The 18,571-nt window shown below is 53.1% G+C and overlaps 2 protein-coding genes and 1 pseudogene across 9 annotated transcripts in view; 2 read left to right on the top strand and 1 right to left on the bottom strand.

Annotated features, from left to right (window-relative positions):
- LOC149349277 (WD repeat-containing protein 11-like) overlaps positions 1-18,571 on the top strand; it is a 222,502-nt gene that overhangs the window by 98,063 nt on the left and 105,868 nt on the right. The window lies entirely within an intron of this gene.
- Positions 6,256-7,516, bottom strand: LOC149349281 (uncharacterized). The gene is given in 2 exon segments (XM_089579932.1): positions 6,256-6,411; positions 6,413-7,516. Coding segments are annotated over 2 exon segments (1,260 nt in total).
- LOC149349280 (uncharacterized) lies at positions 12,809-15,651 on the top strand (annotated as a pseudogene).

Raw genomic sequence — 18,571 nt, 5'->3', positions numbered from 1 at the left:
GCCCTGCCGGCGAAGAGTGGAGTCCGCGGCGACACGTTCGTACGCAGCAAATTTTGGAGCCGAAGAGGGCCGTCTCCTCCGCGTGCACGCGCAGCAATCACGCTGTCCATGGTGCTCCTGTCACTGCGACGTCAGTGCCCTCCTTTGTTAAGGTGACTAACTAAGCTCGGGAGAGTGCATCGCAGGGAAGCCAATGGCAGGGGACGAGTAGGGGCGCGTCCCTACATCCCCCCAACCTTAAATAGACCCACGTGCCTGAAAGTGCTTGCTATGGAGGAGTCTCCTAGACTTCATGCACTTGAGACAGGTCTTGCAGCGGAGGTCACTCTGACAGCGTTCACACAAGACTTCCATGTTCCGAAGGCGGCGGGAAGATCTCCGCTGGGACAACTCGCATGGCCCTTGGACTACGTGTCCGCAGGCCCACGAAGAGAAGGCCGGTTAACAACTGCAGGCCAGGACTCTGTAGTTGTCACCAGGATAACAACAGCCAGAGGTGACTTCTGACTGGTCTCGCCACGGCTGCCCCGGATGGATGCGCCAAACGGGATTCAGGCAGCTCCATTGCAGCAGGCAGCAGCGTGACGGTGTGCACAGGATTGCAAGCCTGGTTGGCCTCACTGGATCTGCAAGATTTGCGAAACACACTCCGCATGCCTTTAACGTAGGTCACGGGAGGGGAAACGGCGTCCGCAAGGGCCTCGTGGCCCAATGCTCAACTCGCTAGCATAACGTGTCGGGCGGCTGTGCATACGCAAAGTTCGGGTGAACAAAGCCCTTTCTTGAGTTGAACGAGACTGCTCAGTTTGTGCGAAGTTACAAAACGGTTGGGCAGCAAAGTGCACCCCCTCTCAGCACCACGGTCCCGTGGTCGTGTCTCTTCCGACGTGGCGCAGACAGCTCCGAAAAGCCTTAGGCCTAACACTCTGGCAACGACCGTAAACAAAGCGAAGACCCAAGGAGGGCTACGTGCGCGCAGCCGCAAGAAGACATCAGCTCTGTGGGGTGGTCCTACTCCACTCACTGCACGAAGCAGTTTCTGTGCAGTCGGCGCCCACCGTATCAGATGATGTCGAAGCGCCCGGTGCTGAGCTGCAATACCAGCGAGCTCATGGCAGCACCCGTGGCCCCAGGCCATCCGGCTCCTGGAGCCGTGACTCTTAGAGTCTAAACAGACAGTGGAGAAAATATGTACTATGGGGTCACTCCGCCGGCTATGCGCCGGCTATGCGCGGGCGTTTCTCGTATGCGACTCGTGTCCCCCAACTCGTGGCGCAAAGTCGCAGCCATGGCAGGTTCGGACGAAATAGGCTAGGAAAGAGTTTATTAACCTAACACAAGGCAAGCACACTGCGGAAGAATGTTCTATCCGACAAAAATAGGTTCAGTAGCTCACCAAGTCGTCGTCGACCGGCGTGTAGTCGTCCAGCAGGCAGGAGTCCGTAGGGGGGGCAACTCGCAGGAGGGCCACGGCAGGAGAGCCCTTCCCGCCACGCGCGGCTCCCTTTTTAACCTCTCCGACATCCCTCTCTTCAGGCAACCAGTCGCGCTCAAGGTAAGGCATCGAACCCTCCCCTACAGTGCCAGTGCGTAGTCGTGACGTCACGTCCGAGCTGGGAATGAGGAGAGTGGCCGGGTGCCCCCTCTCCCCATGCCCGGCGGCACGCGCGCTTGTCGCGTGACTCGGCGCGGGGGCGGTGAAGGATATCTGTATATCCCACATCCTCCCCTCCTTAAGAAGCGTCCCGAACAGAGAAGAAGGTGCAACGTTACTTTATCTTCTCCGCCATCCAGGGATCGAAGTTCTTCGGCTCCCGCCAGTACACTTGTTGATGTCCGCGCCATGCCCGCACCGATCAGCTGGTCCGAAGGCTTGGCCACCCGAAAGATGCTGATGTCAAAAGGTGGCTTGCTATCGGTCGCCGTTTTCCGATTACCCGCGCCTGCATCGCTCCGGGGAAGGTGGTCGACCGCCTCCGTGGCAACGGCCGAGAATGCTTGGAGGCCACGTTCGTGGCTGCGCCGCCCTGAAATGCTGTGTCAGGTGGCTTCAGGGGCAAGGGCCGCGGCGCTTCCATGGCAGAGGTCGCCGTCAGGCCGCCCTGGCATACTTGATCAGCTGGCGAGGGCCCAGGGTTGAGGTGGTAATGGGGGCCGCGGCTGCTCTGTCTGCGTTTGGCCAGCTTGCTCTTGGGTGGGCGGGTGGGGCGGCGTACAGTCGGCAGGCGGGCAGCTCCGACACGATGTGGCAGGTGGCAGGGGTCGCCAGGATACAGCAGAATGGCGGCTGCAGGTCGCGGCTGGGCGTAGCGGCAGGCCATGGGCGCAGCGCGTTGCCGAAGCTGGATGGTGGCTCTAGTTGGTGGTAGTGGTGAACGATGTCGTTCTGATGCGCCCTGCTTCTTTTCCATCTGCGCTGAAAAAGGTCAACACAGATGTAACCAACTCCCGCAGCGCGTGCTACGTAGCTGCTCGGCCCTCACGAGAGTCATAAGGGTTAACGCAAGTAAGTCTTACGTAACATTGATCGGCATGAGCGCCCGTACGTTCATGCATCTAACGAGACTGCGTGTCGGCCTGCACCCTTGCTCTAGTCCGCGCAGGCAGATTTTATTTCTGCCTACGGCGCAAGTTATAGCGGGACGCGGAGTTCGCCGGCTGATCGCAGCACTCGCTTTCTGACTGCGGCGCAGGTCGGGCTGTGTCCTGGACCCACTCATCTCGCTGCACGTAACGTTTCAAGTTGTATACGTGCACCGGTCCGCCTGTCGGCTTCGACCGCAAGTCCTCGTGCCTGTAAACGAGCGAGGAAAGCTGCTCTCGCATGCGGAACGGCCCGATCCATTTCGGCGCCAACGAGGCCGCAAACTGTCTGCTAGCATCGCTCAGAACGTGTGGCGCCGAAGCACCAGATTGCCCACTTCGTAGTGAACATCCCGGTGCGAGCGGTCGTACTGTGCTTTCTGCTGCGCCCTAGCGGTGTTCAGGTTGCGGCGAGCCTTGCGCAAGGCCTCCGTCATCTTAGCGCACAGCTGCGTCGTGTATTCAGCTTGTGCTGACGAAGCGACTGGCGTGTTCCTGCTGTCCGTTAGAACCCGGTCCATCGGATTTAGCAGCTCTCTACCCAGATTGAGAGAAGACGGCGCATACCCAGTCGAGCGGTTAACGGTAAAACGCAAAGCGAGCGCGATCTCCGGCAGATAGGAGTCCCAATTTTTGTGCCTCTCAGAGTACGCGACAAGCATGTGCTTGATGTTGCGGTTCACTTGTTACGTGAGGTTCGACTGAGCATGACAGGTGGTTGTTCTGCCAACACCTTCGCAGTGAAGTAGGGCGCGTTGCCCGTTATCAGCTGCTCTGGGAAACCGAACCTGGTGAATACGTCCATCAGCTTCTCTATGATCACTCGTGCCATCAGCTTTCCAAGGGGGAAAAGTTCAACCCACTTGCTGAAGTGATCCGTGACCACCAGCAAGAACTTGTTCCTACTCGGTGTCGTGGGATACGGTCCCATGATGTCACACCCCGCGATTTACCATGGAGTCTGGCTGTTAATCGGCTGCATGAGGCCGGGCCGTCGTCCACCTCGGGGCTTCACGCTTTGGCACACATGGCACGAGCGGGCCCAGCGTGTTACATCCCTTTTCACGCCAAGCCAGGTAGCAAAGCGACACAACTTAGTGTAAGTCTTGGGGCCGCTTGCATGTCCAGCATTGCACGAGTCATGAAAGTAACGTAATAGTGCCGCTCTCAACACTCGCGGTATCACCACCTTGAACGCCTCGCGAGTCGCTTGTGTCGTTCTCGGAAGGGATATACCTCAGCAGGACGCCGTCGGAATCCAGCAGATAGGAATCTAGTGCGCTCTCAGCACTACCAGCTGTTTCCAAGCGCTCCGCACTGGCAGCAAAACCAGCTGTCCCCATGTGCACGGCGGCCCGACGGCCCAGTTCCCGGAGCCTGTCGAACACCCTTCGACAAAACGGATCCATCTGCTGAGCTTCGAGCAGCTCCTTTCTGCTGAACACGATCCCCACGGAACTTGCGTAGTCCACGTGGTTCACGCTCTCGCCCGGGATCAACGGTCGGTCCGCGTCCCTTACATCGGCTACGGCTGGGGCAGTCCCTCACTCTCTCTCTCTGTCGGGCGGTCGGTCGCGTGACCCTCCTTGCTCTGGACAGGCACTTGCGAGAGTGTGTTAGCCACGGCGTTGTTCTTCTCTTTGCGGTAGCGGATGGTGAAGTCGTAACGCTGCAGCAACAGGGCCCAACGTGCTAGGCGGCCGCTCGGCTCACTGAGTCGTCTCAGCCATGTGAGCGCCATGTGATCCGTCTCGATCACAAATGCCACCCCGTCGATGTAGTAGTCGAACTTTCGCAGAGCAAAAACTATCTCGAGACATTCTGTCTCTGTCACCGAGTAGTTCCTCTCTGCCGGCATCAGTGAACGGCTCGCGAACGCTACCGGTCGGAGGATGCCTTCATGCTCCTGAAGCAACACTGCTCCTAAGCCCAGGTCGCTTGCATCTGTTTGAATCACAAACTCCCTGTTTAGGTCGGGTAGCTGCAACTCAGCCGTGCCCGCGAGCACCTTGGTGAGGTTGCGCAGTGCAGCCTCTTGCTCGTGACCCCAACTCCAGCGCTCGCCCTTCTCCAAAAGCTTTGTTAAAGGTGCCTGCAGCGCTGCGCAATCTGGCATGAACTGGCAATAAAAGTTCGCCATTCCCAGGAAGCGTCTGAGACTGGCTAGATGTGACGGCGACGGAAACTTCAGCAAAGCCTCGAGGTTATCCTCGCACGGCAGAATGTGGCCTTTGTCGATCGTGAACCCCATCAGTGTTATCCGGGTCGCGGCGATCTGCACGTGCTTCGGGTTCAAAGTGATTCCTGCGCACCTCAGCCTCTCTAGGATGTCCCTCAAGTGGCGCAGGTGTTCCTCGAACATTTTTGAGTACACCACGATGTCGTCTAGATATGCGAGCGCATGTTGCCACTTCACATCTCCCAGAACACGGTCCATTAGGCGCTGATAAGTAGCGGGTGCTCCTACCAAGCCAAAAGACATTCTCTTGAATTGGAAAAGACCTCTGTGACAAGTGAAAGCAGTTTTGTCCTTATCACGCTCATCCATTTCAACCTGAAGTTATCCGCGGCTAGCATCGAGCGCTGTAAAGTACTTCGCCCCACCTAGGTAGGACACTAGAGAAGAAATGGTTGGTAGAGGGTACGCATCCTTCCTCGTAATCTCATTCAGTCTGCGATAGTCCACGCAAAGCCGATATGTATCGTCTTTCTTCGGAACTAAGACTACGGGGAAGCCCCAAGGGCTGTGAGACCTCTCAACAATGCCAGTGTCGATAAGTTCGTCTAAGACGCCGTCTAGTGCTTTTCTCTTAGCCAAGCTAATTGGTCAGGATTGCACTTCCAAGGCAGTGTATCACCCGTGTCTATTATGTGCCTTACTAGTGTAATGAGGCCAGGACGATTCCTTGAATGTCGCCTTGAATTCGTAGAACAGAGATGACAAACGTGCCTTCTCCCTCTCCGATACGCTGTTCACCTCCGACAACAAGGGGTGCATTGCCCTCCCCGGCACGGCAGAACAGCTTTCTACCATGACAGCATTCTCTGTGGGCCCTCTCTCAGCAGTGAATGTCTGCTCTATGTCCGCTCGCATGCGGGTTCTCGGGCCGGCGGGGGTGATTCTTCACGGTCTCCCCCCGCTCGTGGCACGTTCGGAGCCTGAATTGACTGCGAGGCTGCGGGTGCTTTCGCGAAAAGCTTCAAGCTGCCTATGGTGCGTTCTCTGTAGCCTCCGCTGCTTATGTCAATCACAATGCCTGTCTTGGCTAGGAAGTCTCATCCAAGAATTACAGGAACGGATAAACAGGGAAGATGAACGAGGCGTTGTCGCCGCACGCGTCTTTCCCAGCGAACCACTATCCTAGCTGTACCGCTAGATTGCGCTGTGCCGCTCGCGAGGCGAAAAGTGGTATCGCACTCTCTGAACCGGATTTTGTTCTCGCGGAGATGGTTTAACACCTCGTCACCGAACAAAGAAGCGCTTGCCCCTGTATCGCGTAAGGTGGTGAATTTCTTTCGAGCTATCGTTAGCTCAATGAACGGCGCTGGCAAGTCAACAGAACTTCCTACGCGACATGCCAAAGGCGCTAGTAAACCGGGGTTCTCTGTGTACACTGCCCTGAGTCGAAGATCGATCACCGGCGGCTGTGGCCGTTTGCCGACTGTGTTTGCTCACAGGCGGGAAGGCGGCCACAGTCGCGGCGAAGTGCCCCTGTTGGTCGCACCGGTAGCAACGGTTGCTCGGGTTCCGACGGGCAGGGCGCTGGTCGCCACGTCCTGGTCGGTCGTGTCGTTCTCGATCTCGCGGTGGGGACGGTGGGGGCCGCCACGTGTCGGCCTAGCGATCTCGGCTACGTGTGTTCCGCTCTGCGGCATCACGAGCTGTTCGCAACACGTAACTGAATGGGTCCAAAGCGCGGTCGGACAAATCCCAACCCCTCGGGTCAGCAAACTGTGCTGTCGCTTCAGCTCTAGATGGACTGTGTGCTGAGCTGCCATTCCACACGCAGCGCGGCTCAAGTGACTGCGATGCGGGTGGCGGTGGCCAATACGCTCGTGCTGAGGTGATGTTGTCTCCCAGAATGCGCTTCACCTCAGCAGCTAGCTCGTCCAGATCTCTAAACCTGCCTCCTCTCAGGTAGGCCGAGAAAGTGTGGTGCGCTTGTCGTGTGACACGCTCAACTTTCTCCGTGTTTGTGGCGCGAGGGTCAGCGAGGCGATAAAGTTCGTCCATCGCTCGGACGTACTCTAACAAAGACTCGTTGGGGTGCTGGGTGCGGAGCTCCAGCTCTCTCCTCAAACGGCACTCGTAGTTTGTGGGAAAGAATTCGTCGCGGAAGCTTGCGCTAAACTCCTCCATTGTCCTCGCTTGGTTGCCGGTTAGTCGGTACCAGCGGGCCACTTGCTCTGTCAAAGAAACAGGCACAACACACACGAGCAGTTCGGCATTTGCGATTTCTGTCGCTTGCTGATAATGCAGCAGACGGTCAAGGTACTCATTTGCCCCTGTTCTGTCATGGTACCTCGTGTAGGTAGGTAAGTCTAAGCTAACACGTGGTCCTTGGGCCGGCGCTTGCAAATTGTTTTGCAACATACCCGCTAAGCTCTGCATAACTTGCATCACATTCTGCAAGAGCACCTCGAATGACTGCGGACTAACGCCCCCGGAGTTGGGCGCAGCCGCTGATGGCGTCGAATGATGAGGCCTAGATGCCTCATTGTTCGCACCACGGAGCGGCGAGGTACCCGATGTGGAGCCCCCCGTACCAGGCCTAAGTCCTGCCAACGCGCCCGGGGATGCAACTCGGCTATTCCGCGTGGAACACTCAAGATTTATACCTTCCAAAGGCAGGTCAAGTAGGGAGCCCTGGCTCTGTGCCGCTAGCTCTGACAACATGAACAAAGACTGGAAGTCAGGCCTATCAGCTGTCATCCTTTGTTTGGGCGTCGACAGTCGTTCGCTCCAACAAAGTACACTGCTCAATTACCTAGTTCACCCCACGTTGGGCACCAAGATATGGGGTCACTCCGAGGTCTCTTTGATTTGGCTGCACTAGCTGCACGAGTTCAAAGAGTGCAGCACTGTCGTATACGTTTTGCCAGTGCAGCGCACGGCGTCTGCACTTTCCTCTTCGTTTTGTACAAGTGCAGGCCTAGTTCTCTACTGCGCTGCACTCACTTCGGAGCCAGTGCCAGCCAGTTCACGATGCCGGGTGGCCTGCACAGTTTGTGAACTTGCCTATTCGTTTTGACAGCGACAGTGCAGCGCTAGTGTTGTGAACTGCCGGAACTGGCCTTGCGCGCTCGTTGCACGGTGGCGGAACTTTAGCAAAACTAGTGCAGCCAGTGCAGCCAAATCGAAGAGACCTCGCATCCAGCCGGCCGGGAAGGTGAGCTTCCGTGCCGGCTATGCGCGGGCGTTTCTCGTATGCGACTCATGTCCCCAACCCATGGCGCAAAGTCACAGCCACGGCAGGTTCGGACGAAATAGGCTAGGAAACAGTTTATTAACCTAACACAAGGCAAGCACACTGCGGAAGAATGTTCTATTCGATAAAAATAGGTTCAGTAGCTCACCAAGTCGTCGTCGACCGGCGTGTGGTCGTCCAGGAGGCGCGGGCAGGCAGGGGTCCGTAGGGGGGGCAACTCGCAGGAGGGCCGCGGCAGGAGAGCCCTTCCCGCCGCGCGCGGCTCCCTTTTTAACCCCTCCGACATCCCTCTCTTCAGGCAACCAGTCGCGCTCAAGGTAAGGCATCGAACCCTCCCCTACAGTGCCAGTGCGTAGTCGTGACGTCACGTCCGAGCTGGGAATGAGGAGAGTGGCTGGGTGCCCCCTCTCCCCGTGCCCGGCGGCACGCGCGCTTGTCGCGTGACTCGACGTGGGGGCGGTGAAGGATATCTGTACATCCTACAGTACAGAAAACTCGAACCACCCACGCGGCTTCCGTACTCATTCGCTTCGGGCTCGGCAACTCCGTGGGCGCTAGGCCTCACATTCTGTTGATGTGGACCCAGTGGTTCTCGTGCTGAAGATACTCCCGAGAAAACTTGACGAAAAAATGTGCTGAGCATATTGAAAGGTTAAAACGTTGCAGTGCAATCCACCTCGCACTCAAGAAAGCATGTCGCAGATCCTAGCAATCAAAATTCACGCTAGGCCTAGCACTTGTCAAGTCCGGACAAAGAGCGTTCCTCGAACTGAACAGACAGTCATGCAATGTCCTAAGAGCGGGCCCCACGTTGGGCTGCCAGATGTGGAGGTTTTTAATAGGGGGAGGTAAATACGTGATCTTGGTGACCAGAACCGACAACACACTTCCACACCAGAACAGGATTTGGCCACCCTGGTGCAGTACTTGGCCGCAACTTTCTATGAACAAACAAATTAACCCTCAGCCCTCAGTCCCCAGCGGCTGCAGAGCAACTGATCCAGGCAGCGGTCAGACCTGTGATGCAGCAGAGGGTGCTAAGAATCTGTGGCTCCAGACAGGCCGCCATTGGAAACTGAACCTGGCAACGCTAATTTAAAGCTACAACCTTATCCAGTGAGGCTAGCTTAGCCATACTATTGGAGGAATTAGCGGGTATTAAATAGGATGTCGTAGGGCTTAGTGAGTTTAGGAGGACAGATGAGGCGTATACAGTCCTAAAGGGCGGGCATGTGCTGTGTTATCTTGGATTAGTAGACAGACGGGAACTAGGTGTGGGATTCCTCATCAATCAGGGTATAGCTGGCAACATAGAGGAGTTTTATAGTATTAACGAGAGGGTGGCAGCTATCATAATTAGGCTTAATGAGAGGTACAAGCTGAAGGCGGTGCAGGCCTATGCACTTGCATCAAGCCATGATGACCAGGTTATGGAATGCTTCTAAGAAGTTGTGGAATCAGCAGTGACCAAAGTAAAATCACAGTACACTGTATTGATGGGTGACTTCATGCGAAGGTAGGCAAGAAGCAGGCTGGAGACCAGGCGGTAGGCGACTATGGGACAGGTTCTTGGAATAGCAGGGTAGAGTTATTAGTAGAGTTCGCATGTAGAAATGATTTACAGATCATGAATACCTTCTTTCGCAAACGAGCAAATAGGAAGTGGATGCGGAAGTGCCCCAAGGTGAGACTAAAAATGAAACAGACTTCATACTGTGCGCTCACCCTGGCATCATAGAGGATGTGGAGGTCCTTGGAAAGGTCTGCTCACCCTGGCATCATAGAGGATGTGGAGGTCCTTGGAAAGGTCTGTTATAGCGACCACAGAATGGTAAGGTCTCGTATTAGCTTAGATTTGAAGAGGGAACGGAGGAAACTAGTGAAGCGGAAGGCTATTAACGAGTTAGCGCTAAGAGGGAAAGTAGAGGAGTTCAGGATTTTGCTGCAGAACAGATTTTCTTCTTTAACTGAAGAAGACGATCGTAATGTTGAAACAATGAACGATAATCATAACGGGTATCGTTACGGAGTGTGCCGCAGAAGTAGATGGTAGGATGGTTCGACAGGATACCGGCAAGCTATCTCAGGAGATGATAGATCTGTTTAAGGAACACCAAAGCATGAGGATGTCTAACTCCACAGACAGGATAGAACTAGCACAGCTGTCGAAGTTAATAAGCACAAGGTAAAGTTAATGAGAGAGACAATGCCGCGCAGCAATGGGACATCCTGCCAGTAAGGCAGGAAGGTAGGTGACATAAGGAAGTTTAAAGGGGTTGTGAAAAGAAAATGAAGCTGCCCGGTTTTAATTTTTACTGCAGGGTGCGCACAGGTCCTTGAAACCCTTGAATTTGAAAATTGCGTCTTCAAGGCCCTTGAAAGTGCTTAATTTTTTTTTAACCCTTGAAAGTCCTTGAAATTTCCTGTGCGAGATGGAAGTTGCGATATACACAAAGAAAAATCGGTGCGAAACCCGTGCATAAAGTGGGGAAATTATTATTTTCTCAGCGCATAGTTTTCTACTGACCGTTACACGAAATTATACACGAAATTTCTTGAAATTTTAACAAGTTTGGTGGAGCCCGTTAGACAGCTGGCCACATTGAGGTGGCGTGATCGCCCGTTCAAAAGTGAACGGCCGTATTGCCATCGACATCACTCCCCAAAGCAGGTAAAGCCGTGACTACGGACAACTTGAGCCCCATCTCATTAACCTCGTGTGTGGGAAAGCTCATGGAGACGATGGTTCGGGATCGCCTCTCTCCATACATGGAGGGTAAGGGCCTCTTTGCAGACACTATATTCGGGTTCCGCCCGCACATGTCTGCACAGGATGTCCTACTCCAACTACACAGGGACATAATACGACCCAGAGCCATGCAACAAAACGACAAGGCCATTCTCGCCCTCGATCTTAAGGGGGCGTTTGACAATGTTAAACATGGCACCATACTCTCTAACTTGAACACCACTAACTGCGGGGCCAAGGTCTTCGCCTATGTCAGAGACTTCCTCTCTGCGCGTCAGGCACTCCTCCGGATCGAGGACGAGGAATACGGCCCGTACTCTATGGGTACACGAGGTATACCACAGGGGGCGGTGTTATCACCGCTCCTTTTCAACATCGCCATGATGCACCTGCCCGGCCGACTGGCTCAGGTGGATGACATAAAACACGCACTCTACGCAGACGACATTACAATCTGGACCACCGAGGGGAGCCTTGGGGAGATGGAGGACCGCCTTCAGCAGGCCGCCTCCATAGTCGAAGCATATGCTGCCGACTGTGGTCTCCAATGTGCTCCCGCCAAATCAGAGCTTCTACACGTCAGGACAAACCACAAGGACAACACATCTCTACACATATCTCTGTCAGGCGGTCCCATAAGAGAAGTGGCGGAGCTCCGGATCCTGGGTCTGTTCATCAATAACAAACTTAGGCCGGACTCTACTATAGCGAAACTCAAGAGCATAGGTGAACAGGTAGGGCGCATGATCCGCCGTGTTTCCAACAAGCGGGGTGGTCTGCGGGGCAGGGACGCGCTACGGCTCGCCCATGCCTTCGTGACCCAGCCGGATCCTCTACGCCGTGCCGTACCTACTCACTACCAAACAACAAGACGAGCACATTGATGCCATCATCAGGAAGGCAACAAAGCGAGCACTGGACCTCCCGGTGGCTACCTCCAACGCCAAACTGAAGGCGTTGGGAGTGGTAAACTCCTATCAGGAGTTGCGGGAGGCCCACCTCGTGAACCAATATACGCGGCTATCGCAGACGGTGCCTGGGCGCCGCCTGCTAAACCGCTTACACATCCAACACACATGCATACCAGAGGGGACGGAGAACATCCCGGTGCTGTGGCACCACATGCTCTTGGTCGCTCCGCTCCCGCGTAACATGGACATGGCTTCACATGAAGGCAGGCGACAAGCGCGGGTTCGCACGCTTGAGAGGCAATATGGCTATAAAAAGGGCGTCTATTACGTGAACATCACAGGGCCGTCGCCCGCGGTATTCTTCACGGCTGCCGTAGTCCACCGGGGAATGAATGTCGATGGGCTATCTTTTCGGGCCCCAAATTCAACATGAGCGGAGGAAGTCGCAATAGCTCTCGCTGCCGCCGATCCAAAATCGACAACGGTTATCACAGACTCTCGCCGGGCCTGTGAACATTATCTTGCAGGCGAAATATCCCCTCTTGCCTCGCAAATTCTAAGACGCGCTCTCGCCGATCCAACTCGCACAAAAGTGATCTGGGCTCCTGGCCACCAGGGTCTACGAGGCAATGAGGCCGCTGATGCGGCCGCCCGAGCGCTCACACACCGGGCTCCTCATCCTAGCTCTCATGGCTCAGAAGCTCATAAACCGCTTCTGCGGTTCCGCGAAATCCTAATTTATTATTGCGACGGCCACCGTCTCTACCCGGCACCTGCCAAGGGGCTGAGTAAGGCGGAGGAGCGAACTCTGCGGCGCCTGCAGACAGGAACCCTTCTCTGTCCTGCAATAGCAAAACACTTTGATCCGAACACAGATGGGCGCTGCCCGCACTGTGGAGAGATCTGCGATATCTTTCACATGGTGTGGGCATGTACTCAGAATCCTCACCTTCCCCCACCCCCAGCCGAGAGGCATGGGAGACTGCCCTCCTCAATTGCTCCACACTGGAGTCCCAAAGGGCTCTGGTCAAGCGGGCGCGAGACGGGGCCTCGTCATGCGGTGTCCCGGACTAAGGATACCGACCATGCAGCAGGGTTATTTTTTACCCTCAAGCTCTCTTTGATTAAAGTTTTTCACCACCACCATCGACATCACCGGCCGTTGGTTCGGCGTCTCGTGGTTTTGCTATAGTGCCTAGAATATAGTTTTGCGTTGCACGTGCGTACGCTGATGTTTACTCTGTGCAGCCGTGCGTTCAGACAGTTCTCTGCGTGTGACTGCAGCAATCCCGCGATCCGCAGAAATGCCCGGAAAGTGCAAATTTCAAAGCGCGTGGCTCAGTAACAGCGCCTGCAAGGATTGGGTGGCACCGGATGCTACAAATCCACATCTAGCAAAATGCAAACCGTGCGGGAAGTGCTTCGACCTGGTTGCTATGGGCGAGTCTGCACTGAAAAGCCACATGAAGAGTGCAAAGCACAGCGCCTGTATGAAGAGAGCAGCGGCAGGTTCGGTGCGCGAGTATTTTTCCGCTAGCGCGAGCGCGCGACCCGTAGATACTCCATCGGAATTGTCTGACGTCAATATCGCGTGCAAGGTAAACGAGCTGGTGACAGATGCGGAAATTTTATGGACGCTGAAGTTAGTCACATCCCACTGCTCCTACAGATCGTCGTCGGAAGTAGGCGAGTTGTTTAAACGCATGTTTCCTGATAGAGAGATCGCTAAAGGCTTCTCATGTGGCGAGAAGAAATGTGCTTACATAACCTGCCACGGCCTCAGACCTTTTTTTCTGTCATCGCTGCAACGAGATATAGAGCGGTGCGAGAACTATGTCGTACTTTTTGATGAGTCTGCTAACGAATGCCTTCAAGAGAAGCAAATGGACGTGCACATAAGATTTTGGGACGCGTCCAGAAAGGTGGTAACGAAGTACTACACATCTGTTTTCATAGGGCACGCAACGGCTGAGGATATTAAAGACCAACTTTTGAGTGCACTAGAACCGTTGCCACTGGCGAAGATTCTTCAAATCTCAATGGACGGACCCAACGTGAACCTGAAGTTCTTCAAGATGCTGCAATCTCACCTGCAGGAGAACTTTCAAGTCCACTGTCTTGACTTGGGTACTTGCAGCCTCCACACTGTGCACAATGCTTACAAGGCAGGCGTCATAGCGAGCAAGTGGGGACTCGACACCCTTTTGTCCAGTCTGAGTGCACTGTTTGAGGATGCCCCTGCAAGGAGGCATGATTTTTCAGCACTCACTGGGAAGGCAGTATTTCCTCTGAAATATGTTGCCCATCGATGGGTTGAGAATGTGGCTGTCATCGAAAGAGCTCTGGAACTCTGGAGTGATGTGAAGAAGTTTGTGGAATCCGCAAGGAAGAAGCAAGTGAGTCTGCCAAAGTGTGTGTCTTTTCAGAACATTGTTGAATTCATTCAGGACACATTAGCAGTGGCAAAGCTGAATTTTGCTCTTAGTGTTGCTGCCACACTGAAGCCATTCCTAATGGAATTCCAAACTGACAAACCGATGTTATTTCTTCTGGCAAGAGACTTGGAGACGATAGTCAGAAAGTTAATGACAAAATTTATCAAGTGTTCTACATTGTCTTCAGCAACGGGGATCACTGGCGTGCTGCAAATTGATATAGAGGACCCAAAGAATCATACACCACTGGAAAAAGTGGATGTTGGTCACACAGTTGAACAAATCCTGAAGAAGAGCAATGCAAGTGCAAAGGATATATTTCAGTTCAAGATGGAGTGTAAGCAGTTCCTAGTCGCAGTGACGAAGAAGGTCCTTGAGAAGAGCCCCTTGAGGTTCCCAGTGGTTCGAGGCCTTTCCTCGCTTGACCCTCGACAAATGTGCTGCAGGCCTAATGAGTGCCTGGCAGGCCTCAAGAAAGTGTTGGAAGCACTCATTGCGGCAGGGAGGCTGACAGATCAGCATCGAGACTCTGTACTTGCAGAGTACACGGAGCTGTTGCAAGAAAAACATCAACTGCGACTTTTCGAGAAAGCCACCAGTCTGGACACCTTTTTTTAGTGAACTTCTGCAGTTCAATGCTTCTTATGCAGAGCTGTGGAAAGTTGTAAAATCTTTGCTTGTGCTAAGCCATGGTCAGGCAACTGTTGAGAGAGGCTTTAGCATAAACCGACAGATCTCTGTAGAGAACTTGAAAGGCCTCTCTTACATCTCACAACGAATTGTGTGCGATGCAGTGGAAAAAGCAGGTGGTATCTTTAACATTGTCATCACAAAAGATTTGAGGAAGGCGGTATCAGCTGCAAGGCATCATTATAGTGCTTACTTCGAAGCCCAGAAAAGGCTGGAACAAGAACGTGTCAAGCAGTCAAAGAAGCGCTGTGCTGAGGACCAGCTTGACAGCCTCAATAAAAAAAGGAAGATACTGGAAGCACCTATTAGCGATCTGACTGCATCAGCAGACGACTATGCTGAAAAGGCGGAAGCAGCCAATGACCTCACTTACTTAACCAAATCAAATTCTATGAGAAAAGCAGCAAAGGCTAAGGCTGAGCAATTGTTAAACCCGAACAAAGAGATTGAGGCAAAGCTTCAGGAGGTCTCTTGAACTTTCCTTGGTGTGTCTTGACAGATATGTTATTTTACATTGAGTGCAATAAAGATATTTTTTGAAAATACTTTTGTGTTTCGAAACTACGAAATACAGCTTCGTAGCAAGTCCTTGAAAACCTCCTAGAAGGGCCTTGAAAGTCCTTGAATATCCTTGAATTTTTTTCTGTATAGCTTGTACGAACCCTGTACTGCTTCCATAAACATTAGACATGCTAATTCCGAAATATTTCGGCTCAATATTGAGTCTGCATTTATTAAAGCCCGTTCAAAATCGCTGCCTTTTTGCGCTCATGAAACGACCATGCGGTGCCGTCGACCGGCACACGCATTACTCCACTACGTCATTTTAAGATCTTTAGAAACGTAGAGATATCTTTAACTTTCATTTACCCTAAAATAATATCTTTATAAACGAATCAGAAAGTAAAACAAAGTTTTCCAATTATTTGCACACGTAATTGTACTACGTTAAGCTGCAGCATGTGGTCTTAGATCGATCACTGACCTGGGACCGGTTTCGGTTTTGGTTCTGCTTCTCTATCTTCCTTAGCTCCAGTATCAGCGGCTTGATGTAGCCTTGCTTACGTGAACTTGTTTAGGTGGTGCTTCTTGACAGCGGCGGTTTTGAGTCAGAGAATCGAGTTCAGCAAGGTCAGCCCATCTCGACGACTTTATGTTTACATGAACTTGATACAAACGAGTCTGCTATCGTGGCGCGCATCGGCTCTGCGCTTCTCTTCGCTGCAGAAAAAAATGCTTTCCCCAAGCGTGAAAGAGAATTAGGCGTAATTTGCGTAGGGGGCTGCGAGTCAAACCACCCCTTGCGATGGAGATGAGGACTCGAGTCCACGACCGGGTTCCGGAGGTTCACGGTCGGGGCTTCCGCAGGCAGAGGTGTCGCGGGCTCTCGGCACAACTACTACTTACCGGGCGGGCGACGCGCCGTTGCGAACGGTGTAACAATGACCGACAGCAGCTCTCGCCGTCTGCGCCCAACCGATGTCAATGACAGGCCACACGTGGCGCGTCACACTGACAAGGGGCAGAATGCGAGCGCGCAGATTGCCAGCGTCATAATGACATAGGGGTACTGGCCGCCGTCGTCAGAAAAACACGCTAGTATTATTTCACGTTCAAACAAGCCCTGGGATAGATTAATGCCAAAAATGAATCATATTTGAGGATGGTTGGCCAATGCTGCGTTGCTGTCAGTATTGAATACTGCGATACAAGCAAATTTCATCCCATGGCCACTTTATTTGCTGCCTGGTCACGGCTCGCCTGGCATCTGCTAGCTCTGCTGCTGAAGGCGTCGCGGAAATCGAGAATATCTTTATTTTATTATGGGACAGGTTCACAGTTAAAGGAGTGACGAGAGTAGTACCTTTTGCAGTGCTGACCGGTTCCAAAGCTCCCTCAGCTGCGGTATCGATGCGAAACCAAGTAGGCTTAGCGACGACCAGGGCCGCCGAGGAGCCTCGATCGTAGTTCATCGCCCGGCGCGCCTGCAAGCGGCGTCGTTGCCGAAAGCTCGGTATGCTGTCATTGCTCGAATATAGCAGGCAGCCTTTCTGATGGCATGGCTTTTTTGTCTTTTCTGGTGCGAATATGAAATACATCGAGTCTGCAGGCCGGCCGGCCAGCCTGGATCCCGTCCGCTGGCATTATAAAAATGAGCTAAAGATTGTTCTTCATGTAAATAACAAACTCTAGGAACAATAAATGTGGAAAATAAATCATTTTTGAGGATCGTTGAACAATACCGAGTTGCTGGTAGAAGTAGCAACTGTAATACGATAAAATTTCTTGCCACAACCGCCGCTCAGCTGCTCCTGCCCAGGCGTCGCAGTCCGGCTCGCGCGCCTGGCGTCTGCTAGCGCCATACCGAGCGCATCGCAAAAATGACCATATTTTTTGTTGTGAGATGATACTGTTGACAGTAAAGCGATGGCAAGAGTAGGCATTTTATTATAACCCAGGCTACTTACGAAGTGCTGTCCTCCGCGGCTTTGATGCGAAACAGGCCTAGCGACGACCAGGGCAGCCAGAGAGCAGTGCAGTTCGTCGCCCGGCGCGCCCGCGCCCAGCGCCGTTGCCGAAAGCGCGCTTCATGGGCAGGCATGCTTTGTCGCCGCTCGCGTACAGCAGGCAGTCTTTCTGATAACATCACTATTTTGCCTTTTCTGGTGCGAACTTCAGAAGCCAAGCAGCGCGCAGGTGCTGGTGTGGTGGCAAAGTGTTACACCGGCTGTGGGTCGGGCTTGAGTCTAGCGGCGCAAACATGCTTGCCGCTCCGTGTGTCCCTGCTTGCAGTAGGCGGTAGTTCGCAAGCGGTGACTGGTGCAGCGCGCTGGCCAAGTTTTCACACATGTGTCAGCTTAACAGCTAGCAGACTCCATTCTGAGCAGGTGACGGTCATTTTGACTCCACATTCGAGTCAATATAGTGCTGTGACCTCGGTCAACTATGGCTCAACAGGCCTCGCTAAGCCGCCATGTTGTGTTGACGACAGAAGCCTCTGATTGGCTTAAGATGATGTTTGCTGTGAGTTGAGGGGGACGCGCGCTGGGAAACCGAAATTTAGTTTTTTCGCTATTCAGTCAACACAGATGATGAAACGAACCAAGGTATACTATAGAATGAAGGGTCAGAATTCCAAATACACACGTCATTCAAAATTTTCGGAAAACATTTCACGGCCTCTTTAACACGGAGAAAAGGGAGCATGCTCTAAAGAATGGAGGTAGCCTAAAAGCAGTGAAGAGAAAACTAGGTATAGGTAAAAACCAGATGTATGCGCTAAAAGACAAACAGGGCAATGTATATGAATAAGATAGTTAAAGTAGCCGAATGAGTTTTACACAAATCTATACAGTAGCGAATGTAATCAGAATGGTACTGAGAGAGGCAGTTGAGCACAGCAATGGGACATCCCGCCAGTAACGAAGGAAGAAGTAAAGAAAGCCTTAGGGGCAATGCAAAGCTGGTGACGATCAGATAAGAGCAGATTTATTGAAGGACGCAGGAGAGGTTGTGCTAGAAAAACTAGCCACCCTGTATACGCAATGCCTTGTGACCTCGAGCGTACCAGGAGCTTGGAAGAATGCTAACATTATCTTAATTCATAAGAACGGAAACATCAAGGGCTTGAAGAATTATAGACCGATTAGCTTACTGTCAGTTGGCTACAAGGTATTTACTAAGGTAATCGCTAATAGACTCGGGACAACCTTAGACTTCAGTCAACCAAACGATCAGGCAGGCTTTCGTAAGGGATACTTGACAATAGACCAT

This window comes from Amblyomma mixtum, chromosome 3 (assembly GCF_055824585.1).
Source record: "Amblyomma mixtum isolate Tamu chromosome 3, ASM5582458v1, whole genome shotgun sequence".
NCBI lineage: Eukaryota > Metazoa > Arthropoda > Arachnida > Ixodida > Ixodidae > Amblyomma > Amblyomma mixtum.
This window is presented reverse-complemented; position numbering and strand designations above follow the sequence as displayed.